This window comes from Pelobates fuscus, chromosome 4, assembly GCF_036172605.1.
Source record: "Pelobates fuscus isolate aPelFus1 chromosome 4, aPelFus1.pri, whole genome shotgun sequence".
In the NCBI taxonomy this organism is placed as follows: Eukaryota; Metazoa; Chordata; class Amphibia; order Anura; family Pelobatidae; genus Pelobates; species Pelobates fuscus.
In genome coordinates, this window is record NC_086320.1 from 73,764,200 (window position 1) to 73,786,203 (window position 22,004).

Sequence of the window (22,004 nt, forward strand, 5' to 3'; positions counted from 1 at the left end):
TGAAGGTTGTGCACTCACGTGTTCTGGAGCCTAGAGAGCGGCTCCACAGGTATGGCGTGACGTGGTATGATTCCCACTCTAGTATATAGGTGCTGATGGTCTCCAATTATAAAGGAGAAAATAGAACCACAATAGTATAGACTGTAAAACATGATGAATAAAATGAAATAGATAAAAACTACTCACATTAGATAGAGCAAATAGGGATTGCTCTGTCCAACAGGCTTAGGTGGGATTATCCCCACCAAGGATATGGAGTACAGGAATTCAGCAGCAAACAGGTCAAATAAAAAAGTACTTTGACTGATAAAAGATATAAAGAATACTTTACACAATAATTCTCATGATCATAGTATATAACCCACTGGCACTATGGGCCCAGTCCAACAGTTGGTCAAATAGATTACCAAACCTGTTCATGCCATAGATAACATTTTGAATATCTCCTTTAAGCATATTGAAGTTGGTTATTTCGTGTGTAATGTTCAGTGTCTGATCATTCACGTGGCTTGAGCATTCTGTTTAAAAGAGGCTGAAGTATAGGGCCATTCACCTAAGGAGGACTAGTTGATGGAGCTCAACCAACTTCGTGATTATAACCTGCAAAGCCTTGGTGATCTCATTAAGGGAGACCTGGAAAACCATGGCTAAGAACTAAATGTATTGGTAAACTATGTATGCCCACAACCCTGGAAGAAGGGACTTTCCAAAAGAAACATAATTGTATTGAGAGTCTATCTTAATGAGAGAGGTGGAGTCTATGTTTTCAGATAAGTCTTGGGGATAAGAGGGCAATGAATAATTTATGTAGTTACAGCATGCCACAAATCCTATAAAACAAGGGGCAGACTTGCCATGGGGTATGACAGAGGCAGCATTTGTGACCGCAAATCTAATAAAAGCCAATGGGAGGCCTGATTTGGAACAAGAGAACCAATTCAGAAGAAAGAATACTGCAGTTGCCCCCCAGGAAAAAGCCCAATGTTGCATCAAAGTATTCCCATAGGATTTCCACCTAGGGCAAGAAAGTGTTATGCCACATTAAAGGGATTATATAGCATAAGCAAAGGGGGTTCTCTAATTAGGCAATTTAGGCGGCTGCCTAAGGCCTCATGCTGACTGGAGCCTTGAGGCCGCCTTAATTGCCTTAGGAAAGGCTAATCTGCCGGGTCTTCAGTCTGTGACAGAGGGCCCGATGCAGAGTGCAGAGCTGAGGTGACAGAGTGTAGACTGAGGTGTCTCATGATCTCCAGCCATACAGAACATTGCCGCTCTAACACTTCTGGGAGAGACACTTATCATGTGATCTGCAGCTCTGCACCTAATGGTGCTGCACACCCAAGAGCCAACCCACCGGACCTCCAGGGAAAGAAACCACTGGACCACCATGGATTTATTTAAAGAAACACAAACATGTTTATATGTTAAAACCACCATCTAGCCCCCCTGAGCATCCTTGCCTATCTAAATATAGTAAAACCGTACTTGTGTTCAAGTCTGCAGCTGCTGCCTCTGCCCCTGGTCTGCCTGCTTGGCTGACATCATCAGAAGGGATTATTTGAGCCAATCATAATGCTTTAACATAGGATTGGCTGAGACTGTCAAGGAGGCAGATCAGGGGCAGAGCCAGCACAAGCCAAACACAGCCCTGGCCAATCAGCATCTCCTCATAGAGATGCACTGAATCAATGCATCTCTATGAGGATGGAGACACTGAATGGCAGTGCTGCACAGTGTGATGCACTGCTCCAGGAAACACCTCTAGTAGCCACTAGCCACTAGAGTGCCACTCCTCACTCGCTGTAATGTAAACACTGCATTTGGTAAATTATTTTTTTAAAGCTTTTTTTTCTCAACTACAATTTTCAGTTTTATCTGTCCATAAAAAAATATATAGCTTGTTTATAATATGTGTGACTGTATGCACAAATGTAGCATTAACCTTGAGTATTTTGATACACATTCCATGATCTCATTAGTTTCCCAACCACTCCGGTTTCACAGTATTCTCCAGAAACACTGGAGAGCTTGTGGTAACTGGAGCATTTAATATAAATTGTGCGTATGGGCAGGTCAATCTTTCTCTCATTCTCATTATCTCTACTTGAGACAATAACAAGGAACATCATAATACGGCCAGAGTTCCTGTGCATTAAAACAATGCATTTGCCCACTTATACGTCCTCCTATATGCTGGAATTTGCAAAGTGGAGTAGAGCAACAAAGAAAAATCCACAGTAGTATCTTGGGTAAGTGTTATAATAATAATATTTTTGTGTGTCTTAAATAGTTAGCATCACTTGAAGGGAAGAAGAGAGAGTGTATCAGGGCTGAGACCAGTGTCAAGTCAGCGACTATACCTCCCACTGCTGTGTTGACCACATGATGTCATCTGTCAGGAAACCTCAAAATATAGCTTGGCTCTCTCTCTTATTACAGCTGTAATGTTATAATGTTCAAAATACATTTTTGTAATCCTACAGGAATATCAAAGAAGCCAAGAAACCAGTCTCTTATTTTTAGCAGTGCAACAAAATATCAAAGAAGCAAAGGGTGTCAGAGGAGCAAGGATCTTACTTGCTTCCTTTTTCATTAGAAATTAGCAGCAGGGAAGCAATAACTCCATGTACTTCAAACATTAATGTGAGATGAATGATTTTAACTGTGCAAGTTAGCAGCTGCTTTATCTTTGATACATGTCTTTACTGCTCCTGCAGCAAGATGGCTGCTGCTGTCATCTTCTGCTAGTAATGGTCCAGGGAAATGCTTACATCTAGTGTAACAGACCAATAATTAAATCTCTGCAACTTTAGGAGCAGTTGAGGTGACCAACAGAATGAGGAAGGGTCCTTTCCTGTGATTGCAATCACTTGGTTCCCTGGCTTAATGGAGTGCACAGCTTTGTTCACAGGCAATTGCAAAATTTCTGACAATACCTGTGTAGAGAGAAGAGCTGCTTCTGCAATTTCAAGAGATATGAGGTTTGCAGCGTATGCCCCAGAGCAAAGTCTGGGACATTCAAAGAAGTAGAATAAGGAGTTGGTCTATCAAATATAAAAGATGGGCATTTTGTATCTAACCTGCAGTCAGTGATAAAAATAAGGCAACCATCTATGCTAGTCCAGTCTGTGTACAATTTAGCAATAGAGAGTGTGTGCAAATTCTATGTTAGACTGAAAATAAATACATTTTGCAGTATTTTAAATGGACAAAAAGCCCCAGGGGTATCCAGCTACGGTCCCTTATATTCCTCTCCTTGGATTAAACTGGGCATATGTGAGACAGTTCAAGACAACACATTTGGTGGCCTGGTAGATACCTTGGGCAAACAAAATTCTGGAGAGGCATTTAGCCATGCCTCTGCTGCGTAAATGGGACTATTTGTGAAGGCAAGATAATAATATCACGTAAGATTCTTACTGGTAGGCAAGTCCTGTGTGTTAAACCCCAAAATCCCATACTGTATTGTTGGAGGCCTCAGTCTCAGTCATGCTTATAGGACAGGCACAGCAATAAAGTCATGAAGATGGATTAGTGTTGTTCCATTAGATTGTAGTAAAACAGCCTGTAGGTAGTGCTTGTTATCAGTCAGTGGTTTTAGGGCACCCGACAGAGACTGAGTTATGTTACCTAGGGTAATAAATCTCTAGTCTTGGAATGAGTAGAGCAATGCATTAACTTCAATTGAGGTCTGTTAATGTGGTATCCGTATCCTTTTCCCATCGAGCTGTATATTTTGGCAACTGTGTTCTCTTTTGACTTAAATTAAATTAATTGCATGTATTTGGACATTTTGAATCAGCTCTACCTTGATAAGTCCTGGAGTTGAAACCAGTAGGTTGTGAGCAGTTTGTGTGATTTGGCATCCTCCAGCCTGGACTTCTACTTGTGATCTCCTTGTGATCTTCTGCCATTCGGAGAGATCCGAAGTTTCAGTGAGTGGGAAGGATTCATCACTGGAATCAGCGCTGGACTGATCCTGCAGCATTAGATTGAAGATCTTCTGACCTATTGATGTGCTGTTTATATATTTGGCATTTTATATTTGTGAGTGTAATATTATCCCTGATTTTTATTGTTGCCAAGTGAGATTTTATACTACGTTGTTTATTTAATATGTTTTTAACACCTTAAGGAGGGAGGCAATTGTACACATTCTGATTGAAACAAAATCAAAACAAAACCTGGAATTTGCGCTATATGTCTGTTCAAAACAATGAACAGGAAGCAGCTCCATTTTTAGTGATCTCCCCTCCCCACCTGTCTCTTAGTGATCTCCCCTGACCCCCGTCCCGTAGTGCTCGTCCCTGATCCCCTGTCTGTTAGTGCAATCCCCTGCCCCCTGTCCCTTAGTGCTCTCCCCTGCCACCCTGTCCTTAGTGCTATCTCCTGCCCCCTGTCCATTAGTGCTCTCCCCTGCCCCCCTTCCTATAGTGCTCTCCCCTGCCCCCCCCCTTCCTATAGTGCTCTCCCTCCTCCCATTACTTAGAGTTCCCTTAGAGTTCTCCTCCCCCCACCTTTCCCTTAGTGGTCTATCCTCCCCCCCACTTTTCCCTTAATGGTCTCTCCCCTCCCATCTTTCCCTTAGTGGTCTCTCCTCCCCCCATCTTTCCCTTAGTGGTCTTTCCTCCTCCCCCCCCCCCCCCCAGTGTCCCTTAGTGCCATCTCCCATCCCCTCTCTGTTGTGCCTCCTGCCTCTTTGTAGTGAGCACCTCCTGCCTTGTTGAGAGAGCACTTCCTTTCAATCCGGTCGGGTACAGGAAGCTCCTGTACCGCGGTCTGTGTCGCCCAGCCACGTTACACTGAGTGACTGGCAGGAGGGAGCACAGTGGGCTTGAGCCCCCCCGAACCGGAGTGTGAGTGCAGTTGGGATACACACTAGATGAAGTTTTTATAGTGCCTACATTTGTTTCCCTCTTCAAAGTTGTGATGGCTTTGAAGCGCAGTGTCAAGCCAAGCCTTCAAGTCTTCTGCGTATGAGAGTCAGGACTGAGATTCCTGGCTCTCATACCCTAACATACCGTGACATCGCGCACTAGTGTGCAGTGCCGTCACCATCTCCTATAGAGAATTATTGCATGCAATGATTTCTATGGAAGAACCATAGGCACATCATGGTGAATGCCGAGCATCTGCCTACGTACCCTAATGTTCATCTGTTAGGACTGTTTGGCTGCAGTAGCGCTGAGGAAGACTTGATGCTGGAGAAAAGTTTAGTTATTTGATCAATTTCATTTTTTATTTTAATTTACACGGGAGTGAGGGGAGGGTTATTTAGGCATAATATTAGATTTAACCTAAGTTAGCCCCATTTTCTTACTTCCCTAGTGTTTTCTGAATTCCTAAATTTTTCTTTTGTTTTCTTCATATTTTCCATTTTTTATTTGGTCACCCATACCATGAGAACTAGTACTGGCTCTTATTTATTAGAAACGTCTCCCTTATCATTTTCTCTGTTAATCCTTAAGAGAAGGAAGATTCAGTCACTTTGGTGAACACTTTTTAATTCTCAACTACTGTATATTGTTTTAATCTTTTTTGCTTTTGTGTATTCCTTATTTTGTGTACCGTCAGTTTGTTAATTTGGGAAAGTTTGATTTTTATGTGCCGTTTATTTATCTGTTATTTATTTATGTAAATGGACAAATGCACTCGCTGGCATGGCTGCTTTCAAAATTGAGATAAAGGCTATGTGACTGTATATTGAAGTACATGTGTAAAAATAAAAAAATAATGATATTGTTTAATAGTATAGTTTATTTAGGTGTGTACTTTTTCTACAAACAATCAAGTTCCCTCTAATGGCATCTAATTTTAAAAAAATGTTACATGATGTGTTACGAAATATCAAAGTGATTTTTTCCCCCGTTCTGCTGACCACATGATTTCTTCACAGAAGGTACATGTGTCACTTTTAAAATACTTTTATGATAATTTGTATGTGCACGGACACAAATTGAGCCAGTAAGCTTTGCTAAGAATTTAGGTGCACTAGGTAACTTTAATTATTTATTTTTTTCAGGATAATTGGTACAAAGACGAATACAGCCATTGTTGCACAAGTGATGAAGATGAAAGGCCGACATTCAATCATCAATGTAATAATTCAACGGTAATCACATTGTTAGACATTAACATGATATAACGGCTACAATACAGAGATTTCGGTAAAGCCATTGGTTGAACCAAAACAGGGTGCCATCTTCAGATATATTGGCAAATCATTGTTCCTTTCAGTGCCACAGGCTAGCAAAAGATTATTGAACCTCAGGCATGAGACAATTTATTGGCGATGTATCAGTATTAAATTAGACAGAAATACAGACAGGCACACAGACAGACAGACAGACTGATCTACACAGGTAGGTAGATAGATAGGTAAATAGATAGGTATGTAGGTAGGTAGATCGAATCAATAGATAGATAGGTAGGTAGGTAAGTAGGTAGATCAAATCAATATATAGATAGATAGGTAGGTAGGTAGGTAGATCAAATCAATAGACAGATAGATAGGTAGGTAGATCGAATCAATAGATAGTGTATAATGTGATTGAAGGCACATAAGATATAAAACACGTGGTCTACCTAAAGGGGCACTGTCAATCCAAGAATTTTGCACCAACACATAGACAGGTAAACGTTAGCTATTGGTTATGTTTGTCTTGATAAAATTTTCACACAAAACATGAAAATGATAAAATAAAAAATAAAATTTAAATCCTCCCACTGCTTTATTCACCCCAGTGCATGGTGCAATCCAGTTTACTGGAGCAAGGGAACAAGAAACGGGCACTTGTCCAGAAGTGACAGTTCCACTTTCACACAGCTTCTATAACGGAACCATATATAAACATACGCATGCAATGTATGTATCCTGTATTCTAGACTGCCCAGCATGGACTTGAAACATAGTAATAGCTCAATCCTTTACCCTTATATACATATTTATTGATTATTATTATTATTATTATTATTATTATTATTATGACATCCATAAACATAAGTGTAAACCATCTTGATGTAGTTTTATAGTAGTTTTGTAGTAATGTTACTACACAAGCTATTTTGTATAGCTACAGTACATTTGTTCATAATGCATTTTACATGTTTCCCTCTAAAGAGTTGTGTTTAATGATTTTGTTGGCAAGAGTGATATTTCAATTGAAATAAATTATCTGAACAAATAAATGCAAAGACAGTTTTGTGAACACTATCATTTTTATCAAATTTAAATATAAAGATATTGGGAACTAACTTGAAGTGCTATCATGCATTGTAACTAAATTTACACAGCGATCTGACTATAATTTCAGCTATGAAAACACAGACATTAGGGGTTTCAAATGCCCCTTCAGTTCTACGTCATTGGGTGCATACAGTGCCTCAACGAGATTTATTCACTAAACAACAAATTGTCGAGAACGTAAAACCAAACTGCAAAATCTTTTTTTGACATTCATTATTTTATACTTTTCAAAGGACACAAAATATATATAAAATAAAAACAATAAAGGGAAACCATGAGAAAAAATACATGGGAAAAAATACATGAGAAAAAATGGCGTCAGAGTAAATAAGGTCCCGAAAAAGGACATAATCTACAAATGTGTTCATTGCTCGGACACCAGCAACAACATAGTCAAAATGTTTCACACAGAGGAAGGCAGACATGAAGAAGGAGGGAAGTAAAAACAGTGATAGTACACGCAATAGTACTTAGCAAGACCGGACACCAAGGACCTCACTTTCCACCACCACCACAATGATGCTCTTCAAAACCAGGTTGTCCAATAACGGGAAAGGTTATCACCCCTGTTGTACAAAGAGGCTGCCGAAGTGCAAAATCTGGGCAAAGACAGCCAAACTGTGATTATATCTGAGAAGTTTACCAACTCATCCTTTTTGTCTAAATTTTGCAATTTGGTTTTTATTTTGCCACAATACACTATTTAATGATTAAAGCACGTGTCACTGTGGATATCAGTTTCAATGCATAGTTTTTTTGAGATTTTCAAATAATTCAGTAATCAGAGCAGTTAGGATTACTTTAACCATTTTATCTTGATATGTGTTGTGACTTACAGCAAATGTTCCACTAGCTTGTACAAGCCTGCTGTCACAACCGATTCAATTTTATGAACTGAATCAGGCTAATGTTTGCAGGAGAAAGAGTTTCAGGAATAAACAGCTTGAGATGCATGGGTGTTGTATTGCTAGAACTCATAACATACTATTACCTATACAACTGTAGATGATTAATGCTGTCTTGCACAATATTGAGTAATTTGTTAATATTTCTTGGTATCTTACGTAGATTCCGATAATAGTACATTTCAATACGATAAAGCAATAAGTGAACATGGTTTCACTTCCCGAAATCTGCAATGTCACAATTAATATCTTGGAAAGCTGCTTATATTTCCATTTTGTATTTTGTTGTTTCTACAGAAAGTGGAAGTTTTATATTTCTCAAAATTCAGCACCCAGCACTTGATATTAAAGTAAAATGAGCTGTAACAATCAGGGCCTTAGTTCTATATTATTGGCAAAAAAATGTATGATTCATTTGCTTGTGGCCACGTTAGTACTGTGCTCTTGAGTATGTGGGAGAGTACAAGACAAGGTCTATGGAGGATCCTGGGAGGCCGTTGAAGCCTCCATACATCATGTCACGCTATGAGAGAGAAGATATCTGAATCCCACACCGCCATCACTTGGGATGGCTATTGGGATTGGACAACAGTTGATAACAGAGCTCCAACTTTTGTAAACTTTTGCCAAATCAAGGTTTGTCCATGAGACAAAGTAGTCTCTATATTTCATTGAAGTTCCAGTTCCTTCTGCATTAGCATAACATAAAGATTGTTCAAATATTGGTTTATCAGTTCAACAATTTGAATCTAAAAGGTTCTAGTTTCAGTCCAATCATATTTACATGTATTCCATTTAGAATTATCTGTATCTGTGTGTAAATGTATGCTGATTACAAAAAAGGTGTAGAATGACGTGAGGGAATATGTCCACAATAAGTAAGGACTAAAACCAATCAAGACTGGCCAACAGTTAGTGAACATTCGATGCACAGTGAATGGGGCAATTTGTCTGTTGTCACCATATATATTTCACTTACAAGATTATTTGCACCAAAACAGCTTTGGCATATTACAGTCTTACTTCTCAAAGATTTCCATCTTAATAATACCCTTTGAGTCTATTGCAAATGCATAAAAGCAACCAATATAAATCATTATCATAACTTATACATGTTCTGCCAATTAATTACCATAGCACTGAATAATATTAGTAAAGTGTATAGCAACAAAATGTATTTCATCATACAGAATCAAAGCGGAATACACAGGATGTTTAGGGTGTGTATTAAACTCAGAGAAATTAGTTGTATTGTGTAGCAGCGGTAAAATAAGTATACCTGTTAAAGGAACACTCAAAGAACCACAACAATTACAATCCCGTGTAGTTGTTATGGTGTTAGAGGTTTCCTGGTATCAAATATTGTTTGCACCTGGAGTGAAAGGAATCAAACCATCTTAGAATGGGTTGACAACATAGATGGGGTAAGCCCCCTGCAGTGATACTGCCTTGCAGTGCAGGGAGGCTCTCATTGGCTGAGATTAGTCAGCCGTCGCTCTCAGGCAAATGGTCTGGCTATGCACGACAAGGAATTACTCATTAAGGCTAATAAAAGCTCCTTGCAGGAGCTTCCAGTTCCACTGGAGGTGGTGACCAGTATTAGACAGACTCCAGATAAGCTGTCAAAACATATGCCCCTGCAACCTTAACCACAACTGTGGGCCATAGTGGTTATGAGGTTTAAAGAATGCTTTAAAGGGACACTATAGGCATCAAAACAACTTTAATTAATTCCGGTTTTAGTATATAGATCATACCTCGCAGTCTTACTGCTCAATTTTCTGTAATACACCTTCCCTGGCTGTGACTCAATCAGCTGCATGAATCAGATGTTAACTTGCTCTGGAAGATTTCATCCCCTGATCTGTACATTAAACTTTAATCACACACAGGAGGCTCCTGCAGGGTCTAGATTGCTATTAACAGAGCATTAATAGGAAATGCTAAATTAAACAGATTGTGCAATAAAAGAAGTATAAACATTAGATCTCTCTTTACAGGAAATGTTTAGTAAGGCTGTGCAAGTCACATGCATGGAGGTGTGACTAATGCTGCATAAATGCCAAAGTGCCTACATGGAAGATGATAATTGCAGATAATTGAGACTGCAGGAGCATGATCTATGCACCAAAACTGCTTCATTGAGCTAAAATTGTTTTGGTGATTATAGTTTCCCTTTAACCTGAGAACAACACTAGCATTGACAAATGATTTGAATATATTATTTATTAGCTTTGTAACATACAGTTGCAAGAAAAAGCATGTGAACCCTTTGGAATGATATGGATTTCTGCCCAAATTGGTCATAAAATGTGATCTGATCATCATCCAAGTCACAACAATAGACAGTCACAGTCTGCTTAACCCCTTAAGGACCAAACTGCTGGAATAAAAGGGAATCATGACATGTCACACATGTCATGTGTCCTTAAGGGGTTAAACTAATAACACACAAAGAATGAAATGTTGCCATGTTTTTATTGAACACGTAAACATTCACAGTGCAGGTGGAAAAAGTATGTGAACCCCTAGACTAATGACATCTCCAAGAGCTAATTGGAGTGAGATGTCAGCCAACTGGAGTTCAATCAATGAGATGAGATTGGAGGTGTTGGTTACAGCTGCCCTGCCTTATAAAAAACACACACCAGTTCTGGGTTTGCTTTTCACAAGAAGCATTGCCTGATGCGAATGATGCCTCACACAAAAGAGCTCTCAGAAGACCTATGATTAAGAATTGTTGACTTGCATAAAGCTGGAAAGGGTTATAAAAGTATCTCCAAAAGCCTTGCTGTTCATCAGTCCACGGTAAGACAAATTGTCTATAAATGGAGAAAGTTCAGCACTGCTGCTACTCTCCCTAGGAGTGGCCGTCCTGTAAAGATGACTGCAAGAGCACAGCGCAGACTGCTCAATGAGGTGAAGAAGAATCCTAGAGTGTCACAAAAAGTCACTGGCAAATGCTAACATCCCTGTTAGCGAATATACAATATGTAAAACACTAAACAAGAATGGATTTCATGGGAGGATACCACAGAGGAAGCCACTGCTGTCCAAACAAAACATTGCTGCACGTTTACAGTTTGCACAAAAGCACCTGGATGTTCCACAGCAGTACTGGCAAAATATTCTGTGGACAGATGAAACCAAAGTTGAGTTGTTTGGAAGAAACACACAACACTATGTGTGGCGAAAAAGAGGTACAGCACACCAGCATCAAAACCTCATCCCAACTGTGAAGTATGGTGGTGGGGGCATCATGGTTTGGGGCTGCTTTGCTGCGTCAGGGCCTGGACGGATTGCTATCATCAAAGGAAAAATGAATTCCCAAGTTTATCAAGACATTTTGCAGGAGAACTTAAGGCCATCTGTCTACCAGCTGAAGCTCAACAGAAGATGGGTGTTGCAACAGGACAATGACCCAAAGCATAGAAGTAAATCAACAACAGAATGACTTAAACAGAAGAAAATACGCCTTCTGAAGTGGCCCAGTCAGAGTCCTGACCTCATCCCGATTGAGATGCTCTGGCATGACCTCAAGAAAGCGATTCACACCAGACATCCCAAGAATATTGCTGAACTTAACAGTTCTGTAAAGAGGAATGGTCAAGAATTACTCCTGACCGTTGTGCACGTCTGATTTGCAACTACAGGAAAAGTTTGGTTGAAGTTATTGCTGCCAAAGGAGGTTCAACCAGTTATTAAATCCAAGGGTTCACATACTTCTTCCACCTGCACTGTGAATGTTTACATGGTGTGTTCAATAAAAACATTGCAACATTTCATTATTTGTGTGTTATTAGTTTAAGCAGACTGTGATTGTCTATTGTTGTCTAGCTTAGATGATGATCAGATCACATTTTATGACCAATTTGTGCAGAAATCCATATCATTCCAAATGGTTCACATACTTTTTCTTGCAACTGTATTGTATTCATTGATTTTGTTTATTTCCTATATTCAGGATATATAACCATCTGTAAAAACATTTCTATAGTGAGTCTTGTTCCAGTACCTTGAGTTTAATAACTTTATGAATGTTGACAATTATTCTTTTTTTTTTTTTAAATATATTTTTCTTGTTTAACCCCTTAAGGACCAAACTTCTGGAATAAAAGGGAATTATGACGTGTCACACACGTCATGTGTCCTTAAGGGGTTAAGGCTAATGCATCTTACATCACTACTGGCACCATAGCAACTCCACCTCAATGAAGTTATTATGGAGCATAGAGCTCCCAGCACCATATTACCTTAAGGGGTTAAACCATTAACGGAAACTTTAACCCCAATCACTCTGCCAACCACTTTCTCTGCAAGTCCAAGGGTTCTACCAGAACAACTTGGACCTTTGCTCCGCCAATAGGCTTGATCCCCATCCAGAATATTGAGTGAAAAAGATAGGTACCTTTAGGTACTAACTTTTTTTTGGGTATGGATCTTGTGCTTGGTCTGTGGCATCACCCAGAGAAGTAGTATATTATACCTTTAAGTTAGGATGGCACCTGGGAAATGAAAGCACCATAACAACTTAATTGTGATGAAATTGTTAGGGTACCTGAATTGTAATTTTAATTAATAGATGACCTATGACAAAATTATTAAATGTTTTATTTTTCAGAACAACTGTACTAAACTGAATTGCTATAATCCAGAACTAATATTTCAGTGCAGCAACAGCGAGGTAATTACTATTAGCATATATTGTGTTATGTATTAATATGTAAATTGTGTAATGGTGGGAGGTGTGTTCTTTTTAATGTAAAGATAAAAGACATGAGTGTGTTTAATTATCACATTTTGATGTACCCCCTAACCCTACTGTGTTTGCATGTACAAACAGAGGAGTAGTAGTGATTCTATATTTTAATTTATTTTAATTAAATATAAATGTTATATAGATGTTAATAGTACATTGTGTGCAAGACAAATACCAATAATAATAATAAGTAGAATCACCCAGTAGTTGGAGTCTGAGTGGCTTTATACAATCCTCCTTAGGCTGTGGCTGGGGTTAGATGTTTTTGCCTCTCTGCTGTTGGCTACAAGAATATTTTAACAGTTTCTGTGCATTTAATCACAGAATCACTCTGGCACCACTAACTCACCCAACTACAGGATGTGCACTAAGTTCTACATTCATTTTTATCCGTTAAACAAATTCCATCATTCCATACCTTTACTTGTATACATCGGTGATAGGTGACATGTCCACCTCCAGGGAACAAGATTCTGGATTTCATGTAAAATTTAGCATACAAGCAATGCACATATTTAAACCATATTAGAGGTCACATGATAAGTTTAAAGGGACACTGCTTCATCTCACTGAGGTGGTTACATTGTCTGTAGTCCCCTACTTCAGTCTTTCTATTTAGTGTTGAACCATTTTAATGGTTTTAATACTAAATACGATTACCCAGCAGCCAGGCCCGGACTGGCCATCGGGCATTCTGGGCAAATGCCCGATGGCCATGGGCCGAGGCCGACAGGGGAGATCAGAGTACCTCCCCTGCCGGCCCATGCCTGGCCAGTGCTATGCAAGCACCGGCCCTGCTGTGTGCCTTCATGGGCCAGTGGGGAGACAAACTATCTCCCCACTGGCCCACAGGCACTGAGATGCGTCCGCCAACGGGGGAGGGTGGGAGGGAGAGAAGACCCAGGGGAGCTGACATTTACACAAAACACCACACCGCAATCAACTCACTCTGCACACACTCAATCCCACAAGCAGGCTCTAAACACATGTACAATATGCTTTCCTTACACTTTTGTCCCTTGGTATCCCACTTATAGAGACACCGGAGATATGACACAAGCAAACACAGCGCAAGCATGTTAATACATTTGCTTGCGCTGCGTAGAACAAATACAGGGCCTTTTCTTCATGCGAGAGCTCTGCGCATTGAACCAACATGCTCACTTTGAGTGGGGGCGTGCTTGTCATTGATGACAAAACTCTCTGGCAGGCCCCCTTCTCAGTGGGCCACTGTGACTCAAAAATACTAATTTTCTTCCCAGTCCGGCCCTGTCAGCAGCCCATCCTATTTGTCCTCCTTGGGAAAATGAAGAAAATGAAGAAGCCATAGCCTGGGCAGCAATGGATGGTTGTGATTGGCTAAAAGTGACAGCAGACCAATTTCAGCCTATCACAGCTGCCCACAGAATGATTTGGTAGGGCTGAGGAAGTGTGGGATCTCAGCCTTTGCCACATCTGTAGGTGTGAGGCTGTAGGTGACCAGGGACACTCATTCAGTGTTAATTTACTCCCGACACTATAACCAATTCAATGAGATGAAGTTACTTTAAATGGTTGCTCTAACCCTTGAAAAAAAAATACTGGGCTTTACTCATTAGAAACCCCTCCCTATAAATCAGCAAATTAAACCACTCCCCTTGCCGGATTTTACATCCCGTCCCACATCACAGACTCCCTCTCCATGGTCCAATCAAATATGATTCTCACAGGGAAGCAAGTGATTAGACCAGTCCAACGACCAGTTCAACGGCTCAGGACGTATGCGCTCACAGTTTTTTGTTTTTTTTTCAAAATTTGCTAGAGGAAAGTGGGGGAGCGCACAGAGGGAGGGAGGGGACACTAAAGTGTATCCATGTAGGTGCGCTGCCTGCAAGGAAGAAGCTCCTTACATCTGTTGCCAATTCGCTGTGTGCACTGATGACAGATTTTTGTAACATTTTTGTACATGTCACATGTGCCGAGGGTTCAACTAGCCCCCATCACAAACGTGTATATTACTCTGTATCTGCAGGTGTTCAAGCTGATATGCTGCACATACAGACTTCTGCCACCTACCACCATAACCACTTTTAAAAGCAGATGGGGGCAAGGCGGTTGGTGTAACCTTTTAATGAAATAACTCGGACACTTTAGCAATTTCAGTGTAGATATGTTCTAAAGAAATGTACTTCCCAGCAAGCTGTTTTGTCCTGCAAACTGAGATACAATCTTTGTGACAATTTACTTCCTCATTCACTGATGCGTGCTGGATTCGTTATATAACTGATCTTTCTTTTTATGACACAGATTGCATACTTTGGCAGCACACGTGAGGAAGTGAGATAGCTCATACACACATCATATTAAATGACACTGGAGTTTCTTTGGACGCTATAACAAGTCAATCTAGGGATTTCAGTGTATTTTGTAAACCAATTCTTCCATATGTGCAAGTTAGCTAATGCACTTTGAGCTGCAGTGACTGGGATTATGGTTTCCTCAATATACAATGTATTTGGTTTTATTTATTTGATTGAAGAATCAATTTACCTTTTTTTTTATTACTGAATACATTAAAAAGGGCACTTTAGGCACTACAACCATTTAATCTCATTGAAGCGGTTAGGTGTCTGAGTCCTTGAGTCCTCGCCGTTCAGTGTTGAACTTTTTAGAATTGATTTAAAGATCATGAGAGCCCGGACACCCACAACTGTGCCCGTTTCTGCTGTTTGGAAGCATTAGTCCGAGCAGAGATGGGTATCAATGATAGGCTGAGAGTGTCAGCTGAACTATATCAGCCTATCACTGCTTCCCATCCATGGATTGGTATGGCTAATGCAGTGTTACAGTCCAATTAGCCATACCTTTCAAGGTAAGGCAGAGCTACGGGTGCCTGGGGACCATCATTCATTGATACACAGTGATAAACTGATCAAGATCGGTTTAACAGTGAACCATTGCACAGTGTTAGGGGACGCAGGTACCATAACCACTTAAATAAGATGAAGTGGTTATGTTGTCTAAAGTACCCCTTTAAGCATGAATCTTATCTTCAGTTACACTAAAGTTCATTAGCTGAAGACATTCCTGAAAGCCTAATTTTCTCTAATGTTACTTTTACTGATATTTGGGGGCAGCAGGAATTAGCAAATGTTTGACATGCCCCAGAAAGACACCATCCAGCAATTAATATTAATTACTGATCAACTAGAGCAGTGGTTTCCAAATCAGTCATCGTGGCCCACCAACCAATGCAGGATTTCTGCATTTGCCTTTTTTATTCCAATGGAGATACTGAAAAAACCTGCCCTGTCGCTGAGTCATGAAGACTGGTTTGGGAAACACTGATCTAGAGTACACAACTGGTATACTAATCATCAAGCATTTACTAAGCAGTTATCACACTTTCTTCCTCTTTTGTAATTTACAGGACTTGTGTCAATTGAATTGTTTACTGCATTGTCAGACGCAACAAATAAAGAAAAAGAGAAACCTGACGAACGTATTGGATAACATTATATCACATACAGGGAGGTTTCTATGTTGTAAGGTAATGCTGAGTACAACATATAATATACAATATAATATAATATAAATATATACAAATTTTACATGGGAGAAATAGCATGCATGAACGATAAATTGAGATCTGTTCATAGCAATTCCTTAAGAAATTTTATAGAAAAAAAGAAACTTGTAGGAACACAGAACAGTGAGTTATAAGATGTTATGCAGATATTTTTTTAAGTAAGATTTTGCATGAAAATCAAGAATTCCGTGCAACCCAGTGCTACGTCTTGGGGCTGCCATGTGCTAATACTGCTACTTTTTGTTAAAAAAACGCTATTCACTAAAACACAACAAAATCATCTCTAGTGCATGTTAATCGTTTTTCACGTCATGTTTTTTTTTCTTTTAATGGTTTATTAGAGATGTAGCAATTGACATAACAATCCAGTTCAGTCCTGGCACAGCAAAGGCACACATTGCATCACGAAGCAGAAACAGAACCATTATGGGTTATTTCTAAAAGGGTTTTCATAAGAAAAACGGGTGCAATTGCAACACAATTATTGTCTGTAATTATATATAAATAAATTGCACCAGAAATACTGTACATCCCTTAACACTAGCGGCACAATAAATAATGTAATCTAATTTTTATTTCTTTTTCTTTTTTTTTTGCAGATTATGCACAAAAATAAGAATAAGAAAAATAAGAATAAACAAAATAAGAAAAGGGTAATTTTGTTTAGATTATTTAATTACAGTACAATTTTCCACTGTAAGAGAAGTTGCGTACTTATGTATACAGTCCATTTATATATTTTACATATACTATGTAGGCTCAAGGGTAATAATGCTAGCAAACAGATCATGCCCAGTCTAGAGACTGCACCATTATAACCCCAATTGCTTCTGTTTCTAAATTCACACTTACTCTGTTAAATAACAGAGCAGAGTTTATAACAGTGATTAACTGGGAGTCAAAATGGAAGCAATCTGTTCTTGTATTAAAGGACCACTCTAGGCACCCAGACCACTTCAGCTTAATGAAGTGGTCTGGGTGCCAGGTCCCTCTAGGATTAACCCTTTTTATTATAAACATAGCAGTTTCAGAGAAACTGCTATGTTTCTAATAGGGTTAATCCAGCCTCCAAATCCTCTAGTGGCTGTCTCATTGACAGCCGCTAGAGGCGCTTGCGTGATTCTCACTGTGAGAGCACGCAAGCGTCCATAGGAAAGCATTGTAAATGCTTTCCTATGAGACCGGCTGAATGCGCGCGCAGCTCTTGCCGCGCATGCGCATTCAGCCGAAGGGAGGATCGGAGGCGGAGAGGAGGAGGAGAGCTCCCCGCCCGGCGCTGGAATAAAGGTAAGATTTAACCCCTTCCTCTCTCCAGAGCCCGGCGGGAGGGGGTCCCTGAGGGTGGGGGCACCCTCAGGGCACTATAGTGCCAGGAAAACGAGTATGTTTTTCTGGCACTATAGTGGTCCTTTAAGGTTAACACAATTAAGTGTATTTCTATTTTTTTTTTTTAAATACAAATTTACACATATATAATATGCAAATCAATTATATGGGAAAGGAAAAAAAATCAAGACTAAATCCAGATTTTACTATTTGGAAATTTCAATCAGTTTGTATTTAGGGCTGCATGTATACAGTAGACAACCCAACATGCAAAAATGCATTTAAGGGAGGTGGCTTCACGAACTACTGCGCCTCTCCCCCTTCCCCCCCCCAAACACACACACATACACAAAGCCGCCCAGCATGAATGAACAAACATGTATGACACACAGATACACGCACTGGCACAGAAACACAATGACACACAGATACACACACTGACAAAGATACACACAATGACACATTGGCACAAACATACAGATACACACTCTGGCACATACACACACACTCAGATACGCACACTGACATACATATACACTAGCAAATTCACACAGAAACACACTTTGACATACACTCTGATACACACATACCGTTTAGATACACACTGACACACAAATACACACACTGACATACACACTTGCACATACACTCAGATATACACACTGACACACAGATACACGCGGCTGCGGATGCTAAGCAACTTACAGCTAAGGGAAGCTGCAGGATGCTCTGGGTGGCCAAAACACAAGATGCAGCTCTGCTGAGGCTATTGAAAAAAAATCTGAGTGACATTTTATCCCCCAGTCACTAGCCCTACTTGTCTTCAGAATCCCTTAAAGGGATGGTATAAATGTGTATGTTGTGTGGCATGGACAATTATACAATCTAAATTCAATGTGAAAAATCAAGGCTAAATCTTGATTTCACTCTTTGGAAATTTCAGTTTGTATTCAGAGACTGTATGTATGCATAGAGTTGAGTCAAATTTTACTTGTGCCAGAAGGTTATTAAAATAATGACATAAAAAAAAATACATAGAATCTTATGAAACAGATTCTCTTGACTATTGCTTTGGATGCCATGGTTCTAGACTAGTCCTTTTTAAAAAGCAGTTACATCAGAATATCACATTGCATAAACATTTACACAATCAGAGATGTGAATAAACCCTACATGTAAAACTTAGGCTAGAACAAACATGTCCTGCATACCTATCTTCACATTGCTCTGCTACATCAGGTAGAACTTCTAGAGAAACTGTTAGTGCCCGTTTTATTCTCAGTTACATGAATAGAGACCATTAAGGTTGAGCTGTTATAGAATAGAATCATAAGAGAATGTAAAATGTTATAGTGGTTTATCTTATGTACCAACGTTTTCCAGAACATAAGCCAGAATGCTAGATAAGTAACAGATTAATTATACATGCCTTATTACACAAGTTGTTCTTTGTCTTTTGAAAGCTTCAAGACTATACAGAAGAAACAAGGAGAAGAGGTTCTCCAAAAAACACAAAGGTAGGTGACATGGGAAGGCATGTGTGATGTATGAAAACTGAGGTGTTTACTAAAGCGAATATTGTTGAGAATTCAAAGTGAATTTCAAATTTAAAGGGACACTATAATCACCAGAACCACTACAGCTTAATGTAGTGGTTCTGGTGTCTATAGCCTGTCCCTACAGCATTAGGCACTGTAAACATGGCATTTTCACCTCCTGACTCTTTAAATTTGGCTTTGAGGGATAAACCTAAAGACAGAATCAGGGTGAGGGCTATTATATAATAAATTCTTATTGTCAGTTTCCTTCATAAAAATATCAGAACACAATCTGTTACTATCTCTTCTGATCAGCATATCTCAATAAAGAATTTGAAAAAAGTCAGAGTTCATGGTGAACTTAATCACTGGCTCACATTTAATAAGGCAGGTCTGAAAATCATGTAGGGACTCCTTTCCCCCCCCCCCCCCCCGATAACACCAACACATTGTCTATATATCACCACAATTTAATCACATTTTAAACAAATCTAGAGTATATATAAAGAATTCTTCCAGATTAGCAATGTATATGTTGGTGTATTTGGGGTTACATTGGAGCCCATCGAAGTCCCACAGAGCTGCAAGTCTAAAATTATTGCCATGTAAAAAATAATTAGACTTCAACACAAGTTAAATTATTTTTTAGCAAAAACTCTTTTTGTGGGCCAGTGTATCCCAAACTATTTAAGGCACCTTCAGTGGCAACCAGACCCAATAGAATGTTCTATTAAGGTTTATAGACTCTGAATATCACTAAAATGAGGGATTCAGGGATAACTATTCCTCTAATTTATTCTGTGCAATCTCTTAGATATGATTTTACATCTTTTAAAGCTGGTTAGTTGGTCTCAAAACTGTATCCAGGACATGGGCAAGGAGGATAAAACTGAATGTATGCCTGCAACTATCAGCCTTGTAAATGTGTGGTAGAATTTATGCCCGGGTATCTACTAGGGCCTAATAGGTGTTGTTCCTTGTGTGGGGGCATTTAACTACGGCTGTGACCGAATTTGGAGTCACAATTATGTTTTGGGTGAATTTATAATCATCCAAGGGGGGCAGACACCCCTGAAGTGAGGAAAATGAACATTGGTTTATGCCACATATTTTGACTGGATGGAAGAGGCATTTAGCTTGCTGATTTGCCAGTGACCACAGCATTCAATCCATCCATCAATCTCAAAAACATTCCTGAATGTTGTCTGAAACTAATTGACTAATAGCCAAAATTTGTTCCAGACAATATTACATTTATTTTCCATCATACACAAGTCCACTCCTCTGTTTCTGTCTAGGATACAGCCAGGTAGCAGCTGTAGGGTGCTTTATGATAAAATATTTGATAATGCTAAGCGATTATTGCAAGTCTACCTCTTCTGGTTCATCCAGTCAATTCAGGGTGCTTTCTCTTGATTTGTGAAATAGGGTTGGAGTGGGACCAAAGGAAGATTGGGAGATAGAGTAGACATGGAATGTGAGTCAAGGGAAAAAAGCAATTGGCATGGTAGTATATTGTCTACCAGTCGAGGACTAGTAGGTACTGCTAGTTAGTACAGGATATAGGAGTCGAGAAAGAGTGAGTACCAGTCATGTGAGTCAATAATTAGTTACTGAGAATATGCAATCAGGGTACCATTGGTGTGATTAATAATCTATACCTAACCGTATACTAATACTCTGAAATTGTTGTGATGCTAAAGCCTTCAAATTTAATGCCTTTATTGCTCCAGTCCTTTAACTAAAATTAGGGTTTGAGACAGACCCACAAATAGTGCTTATATGTTAGAGAGACAATAGTTGGTGCCAGAATTTCAGATTTAATTTATTGAACTAATAAGAGGCAAAAATACACTCTGTAAAGGTTAAGTCATTATCGCATGAACAAATGTGAACTAAAATTTGCTCCTGAAGGATACATCTTCTATAATCATCTTCTATTAATGCTTGAGTATGGTGGTAAAAAGTGTGCATCGTATTGGAACAATAAACATGGTGCTTCATTTTTCTACTAATTTATGTGTTTTACAGAAAGAAAAACATCATGTAGGCCAGCACAAGTGTTCCCAACGCATATGTGAAGTAAAGGAAACCTTTTCCAATTTAAAGACCAACTGGAAGAAATTTGCACAAAATGCCCCCGATCAATGTAAATAGGGGATTCTACTTAGAAGGAGAAGGAAATGCATTCCATTTCTGGACTTTGGATACATTTTCTTTCTAGTTATGGACACTGCTAGAATTTGACATTTGAAGAAAGCAGCAAGTGGACAGTCGCAGGAATAGAAAACTGGATTGGATCACATCAAAAGTACAATGGCTGAATCTCAAACACAACAGCTGCCTAAAGAAGAATGGTAACCTGTTTCCCTATTTTACGTAAGGCTGATTAATAATTTTGGTGAAAGAGAAGCATATCTAAAAAAACATCTGAAACTTAAGCATTTTGTATACCAAAAGCCAACTCTTCATATGTGTTTGTTAACAGACAATACTGTATTGTTTATATATTTTGTCTTTTGAATTTTCACTTACTGTTTTTTTTTCATGTTTATGTTTTTTGCACTCTCGTATTTTCTCCTAATTCTTTCTTCATATTGTCCTGTCATCACTTTATTGTAGTATAAGCCTATAAGTGTTAGGACTACTTAAAATGATATGC

The 22,004-nt window shown here is 39.2% G+C and overlaps 1 protein-coding gene across 1 annotated transcript in view; it reads left to right on the plus strand.

Moving 5' to 3' along the window:
* The window catches only part of LOC134607809 (uncharacterized), a 106,026-nt gene extending 84,416 nt beyond the window's left edge, over positions 1 to 21,610 (plus strand). Inside the window, exons 3-8 of the mRNA XM_063450370.1 lie at positions 6,023 to 6,112; positions 12,773 to 12,835; positions 16,320 to 16,439; positions 17,078 to 17,131; positions 19,268 to 19,321; positions 21,374 to 21,610. Coding sequence (XP_063306440.1) covers positions 6,023 to 6,112; positions 12,773 to 12,835; positions 16,320 to 16,439; positions 17,078 to 17,131; positions 19,268 to 19,321; positions 21,374 to 21,499 — 507 coding nt within the window. The 3' untranslated portion in view covers positions 21,500 to 21,610. The remainder of the gene's footprint in view (positions 1 to 6,022; positions 6,113 to 12,772; positions 12,836 to 16,319; positions 16,440 to 17,077; positions 17,132 to 19,267; positions 19,322 to 21,373) is intronic.
* Positions 21,611 to 22,004: the final 394 nt, after the last annotated feature.